At 32.0% G+C, this 6,740-nt stretch overlaps 2 protein-coding genes across 2 annotated transcripts in view; both read right to left on the minus strand.

The window, feature by feature from the left end:
* Positions 1 to 3,828, minus strand: part of LOC107486033 (mogroside IE synthase) — a 57,384-nt gene extending 53,556 nt beyond the window's left edge. The window contains exon 1 of the mRNA XM_052260308.1: positions 3,714 to 3,828. The gene's annotated coding sequence lies outside the window, so the exon portion shown is untranslated. The remainder of the gene's footprint in view (positions 1 to 3,713) is intronic.
* On the minus strand, positions 1,195 to 4,150 carry LOC107486031 (mogroside IE synthase-like). Its single transcript, XM_016106569.3, has 2 exons — positions 3,454 to 4,150; positions 1,195 to 2,050 (listed from the first exon to the last, which is right to left on the minus strand). Exons 1-2 carry the CDS (start codon positions 4,087 to 4,089, stop codon positions 1,307 to 1,309), a joined length of 1,380 nt encoding a protein of 459 aa, XP_015962055.1. The 5' UTR covers positions 4,090 to 4,150; the 3' UTR covers positions 1,195 to 1,306.
* Between the last annotated feature and the right edge of the window lie 2,590 nt (positions 4,151 to 6,740).

Raw genomic sequence — 6,740 nt, forward strand, 5'->3', positions numbered from 1 at the left:
TACAAAATTTAATTTATTTATATATAAATAATTAAATATATATTTATATACGAATATATAATTATATATACATATTAAAATAAGTAGTTATTAATAAATGTTTGGGAGTTAAGTTTAATTTTTCATGTGTGAAGAAAATAAATTAATTCATAAAAAAAGAGAGTCTGAATTTTATGCGAGTTTAATGGAGTTACTTTGATGAGTACATATAGTCTTTTTACAAGCTTAACAATTCACAAAAACACACGCTCAAAATTCTATAGGACAAAAAAATATTGGGATCAATAAATCAGTCTATAATCAAAATTTATTTTTATTTTTTTAAAATAGTTTAAATAAAAAATACAACTATAACCATGTCCAATATCATTTTTAATAATTACTCCTAATAAATACAATTAACCAACTTACTTTATATACCAACATCATGTGACATTAATGTCAATATGAAGTATGTCAGTTACCATGAACAGAATTTGTCTTTAGCCACATTCTCTCTCTCTACACTTGTCTCACAATTCTATTGACAACACAAATATATAGATATAGAAGGAATCTTCCTTCTACACCATAGAACTCACGTTTCTTTAATCAATATTTTGTGACATGCCCGGTCGGCGGTCGCCATCCTTTTTTTTGGTGACATGCCCGGGTAGCCATCATCTTTTTCAGTATACTATTGATTACTGTTATTTATTTATTTTTTTTGTTTCACGAGACTTTTCAACTCATCCAAGAGATTTTAAGGTGTGTGTGTGAGTACAGTAGTACACTCATGTCTGCATAGAATTTTTTGTTTACTTTATATCAATTATGTCATGTGTATATTAAAATTAATTACTAAAATTAATTATAAGTATAAAATATATATTAAAATATAAATATAAATTAAAAATAAATTAAATTATATATATTTATATACAAATATATTAATAACTGATTTTAGTGTACGAATAGCATTATTGGTTGAAAAGAAAAACACATGTATCTTTTATCATTTTAATTAAGTTTTTTGATAATTTTATAATATAATATTAAAATTTTTATGACAAAAAAATAGCATAAAAATAATATTAAAAAAATCTATACAAAAGATAATTACGAAGTAAATTAAACCTTAACTGTTTTTTTTTCTGTCAATTGGGTGAAATAACATGGGCATAATAGGACATTGCTGAGATGAAAATTTAAATATATATTAATCATGCTCAAATATTATTAATAATCAGAAAAAAAAGCTCCCACCATAAACTATATATATACTTGTATTACAAATTATTGTAGGAACGAATTATTGTTGATATGACTAAGAAATAACTTGTAATTGAGAGCATGTAAACAAGCTATTCACAAATTCCATGATGTTTTCATAAGAACTTCCACCTCCATCACTAACTGCTTTCAGAGCCAAAGATTTCCAATGCATGGCATTATTCTTCATCTCTTTTCCTTTCTCACACTCCATCATTTCTTTTATGCAATCCCTCAATGCTTCACTCTTCGCAATCTTTTTCTCATCAATTGGAACTCTAATTCCCACTTTCCAAACATCAACCATATACTTTGCATTTGTGATTTGATCAGAGCATTGAGGCACTACAATAGTTGGAACTCCTAAACTTAAAGTTTCCAATGTAGAGTTCCAACCACAATGTGTTACAAAACATGCCACAGATTCATGAGCTAATACTTTCAATTGGGAGCACCATGTTACTACCAAACCCTTCTCTGATTTCTTTGCAAAATCTTTTGGAAGTTTAATCTCTTCAGAGGTTCTAACAACCCACAAAAAATAATGATTACTATCTCTGAGACCATATGCTATTTCTCTCATTTGTTCCTCATCAAGAGGAACCAAGCTCCCAAATGAGACATAGACAACCGATCCATTTGGTTTATTGTGTAGCCATTCCATGCATTCTTCTTCACTCTTGAATGCTACAGCTCCATAATCTTCATCATCCTTAATTCGTTTGTCCAAAAATACAGAGGGAATATTTGGTCCGATGGTTCTAAATTTTGGCCAAATATTGGTAGTCCAATCTGTCACCTAAAGTCATATATATTTCAGTAAGTAATAGGCCTTTGAGAAATATTATGATTTATGAACCATGATAACATTATGCATGTTGAATGAGAAACTTTATCCAAAAAGCAAGAGTAAAATGAATATATATTTATAATAATGTTTGAAAGAAAATAAAAAATTAATCTAAAATAATTTAAAATAATTTTGTTTTATATTTTTTAATTATTACTCATTTTATTTATATTCTTTAATTATTTGTTGATATAGTTGAATAATAATAATATTAAATATAATAAGAAATTAAAATTATGCAAAGTTTGATTTTTAATATAAGTATTGTGCATTTATTCAAACAAAACATTTAAAATATTTTAATAATAATAATCTTAATTTGTGCCGTTATATATAAGACACATGTTAACTAAATTATATGCACAAATATAAATATTAAGTTAAATAAAATAATTTTGTATTGGTATTTCTGTAGTATTACTGTATATTAATTAGTTGGAGAATTTAATGACAATATATTTTCCCCTGTAAAGTGTATCTATGTTCTCTTCCTTTTCAATATATGATAGTTAATTATTAATATTAAATAAACTCAAAACTGATTAGCTACTTTATTTACATCAAGAATGATTTCTCTTCACTTCTTAAATTACAATAGTGAGTTAGTGACCTTTCTATTATATTCAATGTGTGTAACATGGAAACAAATTGCGACGTTAATTAATTAAGATGATAAATATATTATTCTTCTAATAAGAAATCTTGGTTCAACTTTCAGTAGTAATAACAAAAATAAATTAGAAAAATTGAGGACAAAAATAAATTAAGAAAAATATATGCGCCACATTTTTTTTTATTCTCACTAGATATTGTATATATACATATAAATACTTTGTATGTATATATCTACTGTATAAATGAGATATGAGAGAAATTTGATGCATAATTTTTTTTTATTTGTCATTATATATAATTCATAAGAAAAAAAAATTCATTTGCTATTTCTAAAACATGAATTCAAAAATATAACTTAAAATAAAAAATTATATCATTTTAACTAATTTCATATTTTAAAATATTCTTTGTTAATATTATGATATTATTTTTTTCAAAAACTTAAATTGATAGAAAAAAGCAACATGAATAGTTATATTCTTAATACTATTCCTCAAAGCGAGAGTTTCTTTTTTACTTTATTTAATTTTTACGTTTTTTTTTCTCTTTTTGTTGTATGCTATTTTTTTTTACTTTTAGAGTTCATTAAGGATCAAATTCTAAATTTTTCAAACATAAAACTCTAATACCATGTCATAATATTATTTCTCTCAAAATTTAAATTAATAAAAAAAATAACATAAATAATTATATTTCTAATCATCAATACATTAGTCTTTATAATTATAATTGCTTACCTCTTTGTCCAGCTCATAAAATGAATTGCATAGGACCCAATCAGCTTTGTCAACGTTGGAGAATTGACCCACTACCAAGCCAAGAAAACCCAAATCTTCATCATCACAATTGTGGAAGAAAGAAGGCATGTCACAAAGTTGAAGTTTAGGCATAGAAGGAAGTGAAATTTCACTCTCAATGAGAGGAACCTTAATCTTTCCCAATTGAACATGATAATATATGCTATTCACAGCCATATTTTGAGTGAAGTAAGAAGCACCTACTATGCCAAATCTTTTGGCAACATCTAATGCCCACGGCAACGCTGAATCATAGATAATGCAATCTATTGGGTTTCCTAATTTAGCAAGCTTTTCTATAAGATCAACAAGGGAAGGTGGGCCCACTTGCCAAAACCGGGCCAAATAGGCCTTAAAGGTTCCAGCTTCACCCAACCCACCATTGTAAAACCCATCAGAGATTGATTCAAGTGATATGTAAGGTGGCACATTTTGTAAGGTTTTGGAGTAAAAACATGTGGTGGCTAGTGTTACTTTCACCCCTTCATGTACCAAGAGCTTTGACAATTGAATCATGGGGTTTATGTGGCCTTGACCTGGGAATGATAACACCAAACAATGCGGTTTGATAGCCATGCTTTTTTCAGTAATGTGTATTTGAAATCAAACCTTTTCTCTTGCAATATCGGTTCAGGGGTGTTTTTGTGTTGAGTTGAGACTTGAAGGAGTTAATATATATATATATATATATATATACTAGGTTAATTAATTTTTAATTGCGTTTTGTTAGGTAGACAATGATTTTTGTAAACAATATAAACAATGGATTCTAAGATTGATTCAATAAAATAAAAAAATATTCCACTTCTAAATTAGTGTCTAAACTTTAACATTAGGATAATTATCTGCATATCTAATGAATTGAACATTCAATTATTGTTAATTGTGTATGAATAAATCAAATTAAAAGAAATAACCATCTAATTAAAAATAATAAATATAATTATCTGCATATCTATTAAATTGAACATCTAACATATTTATTATTCACATTATTTAATATTTTCATTGTTTAATTATACTTTTTCTTTTCAAAAACTTTGTAGCCTACACTATTGGCGATACTTTATTTATTGGGGAATGCTACCATGATGAAGGGTCTTTTTTCTTTAGGTAACGAAAGTGACGTGGATAGTATTGTTGAGTGAAACCCCATAATGGTCCTTCAAATTGAGCTCGTGCACCAATGTTACCCCTGACTTTCGAAATGCTCTAATTGCACCCTTCAGATTGAGCTCCGTGCGAAATTCTGGTCCCTCCACCCAATTCCGGCGTGACTCAGCAGCCGGAGCGCTGAGCTGGCTGCTTATTGTCCACGTAGGCAGCGTTAAACGGCTAGCTGATGTGGAGGATCTTCAAAGAATGTCGAAATTCCCTGAATTAGTCCCTGGTACCAATTATAAACCCTAAGTTGTTCTTCACTCTTCCTATGTGAATTGGTTCGTCGTCCAACTCTCCCTCTTCTTCCCCCTTATTCTTCTTCTTCGTCCTCTCCCGCTATGAGTGACAGTCAAGCTTCTCGTAGGTCGAATCGCTCATCTGCGACTGGAATCTGGAGAGGGAACAATGTGCGTGCCCGGCGTTCAGCAGTTCCAGAGTGGTGTGGTTGTGGGTGTAGGCCTGTCCTTCGGTGGTCAGGGACGGAGAGTCATCCTAATAAGCCATTCTTCGGGTGTCCGAATTATAACGTGAGTGCAATTACTGGCTGAAATTTATAGTGTTGGTTACTTGAGGTAGTTGTTTGATAAGGTTGATGCATGTTTGCAGACTAGTGGAAAGAATTGGTGTGGGTTATTTGTCTGGGCAGATTCGGTAAAGGATGAGGTGCCGCTGAAGTCTGATGAAGAAGATGAGCATGGTGGGATGAAGATGAACATTGCATGGAAGGTGGGCAAACTGGAAGCAGATGTGAGAAATGTGAAGCTGATGGTCCAAGTGCTTGGTTTAGGGGTATTTGTGTTAGTGGTGTTTGTGTTGATGTTACTGTTGAAGGTTTGATTAGGGTGAGAGCTGAAACACAGAACCAGTGTATTCCAGTTTATGAACAATGTAATTGACATTAGATTGTTTTTGATATAGCGAATGACTATTTGGTTTTGTTCTTGTAAATATAATTGATATGGATAAGCAACAGTAGGATAAGCTTACATAAGGCACAATTCATAACTGAATCACAATAAAAATAGTTCATATAAACATTTTGCAATAATGCATTAATGAACAATCCAAAAAATTCTGAGCATTGTTTCAGCTAGATTCCAGCAACTTAATTAGTATTTAAAAGTTGCAGAGGTGTCTATAAATCACCATGACCAAACAAAAGAGACTAAGATAATTGTTTCACAAAATATTACAATCTATCATAATCTCAACCTAAAGCTAGGATCATAATCACTTCTTTCTTGGCGGTTTGAACCCCGGGGTTGGGACAAACTTCAGGAAGTTGGCAAGCCTTGTTGCAGTTGCCTCACTAGCTCCCTCCATTGGATTGAATGATGCAGAGCCAGTGGGAGGAGGTGACCTTCTTCTAAGTGGCAGTTTTCCAGGTCTTGTAGGTGTGTTCCTGGTTTGTTCATGCTGCTGCAATGCAGACAATATTTGACATAAAGCCTATAAAATAAGACAAGTAATAAAAACACATTACATGAAACATTATTAAACAAATACCTTTTGGGAGTTTTCAGGTTCAGAGTATGAGGGCTGAGACAAATCAATTTCAGCCTGCTGGACATCCACATCCACAAGAGTGGCAGGAGCAGGGGCAGATGCAATAGCAGATGCAGTAGCAGTAGCAGTAGCGGACGCTGTTGCAATTCCAGAGCCTGTAGCAGTAGCAGAGGCAGTTGCAGCTTGAGGTGCATTGCAAGTAGTTGTTGTAGCTGACGCAGTGGCAGTTGCAGTGACATTCTGAGCAGCAGCCTTAGGGTCTTTAGCAGCAGCCTCCGCAGCTTTCTTCTTCTCAGCCTCTGCAGCCTCAGCCGCCTTCTTCATCTGACACCCTCTTTTTGTATGACCTTTCTGCAAGCAATACTTGCAAGTGAATGGTCGTAGCTGTCTCTTCAGAGTGGTGGTTGGCTTGGATTTCTTGCTAGAGTGACCCCCCTCATCCGCATCCTTCCTTCTCTTGGTTTGGAGCTGTCCAGGTTTCCTCTTAACCAAAGGTGCCAATGGTCTATTGGCTTCAGATCTTTCCCATAATTGTTGGCCAGGTAAAGGATTTATGTGGT

This window comes from Arachis duranensis, chromosome 4 (assembly GCF_000817695.3).
Source record: "Arachis duranensis cultivar V14167 chromosome 4, aradu.V14167.gnm2.J7QH, whole genome shotgun sequence".
Lineage (NCBI taxonomy): Eukaryota > Viridiplantae > Streptophyta > Magnoliopsida > Fabales > Fabaceae > Arachis > Arachis duranensis.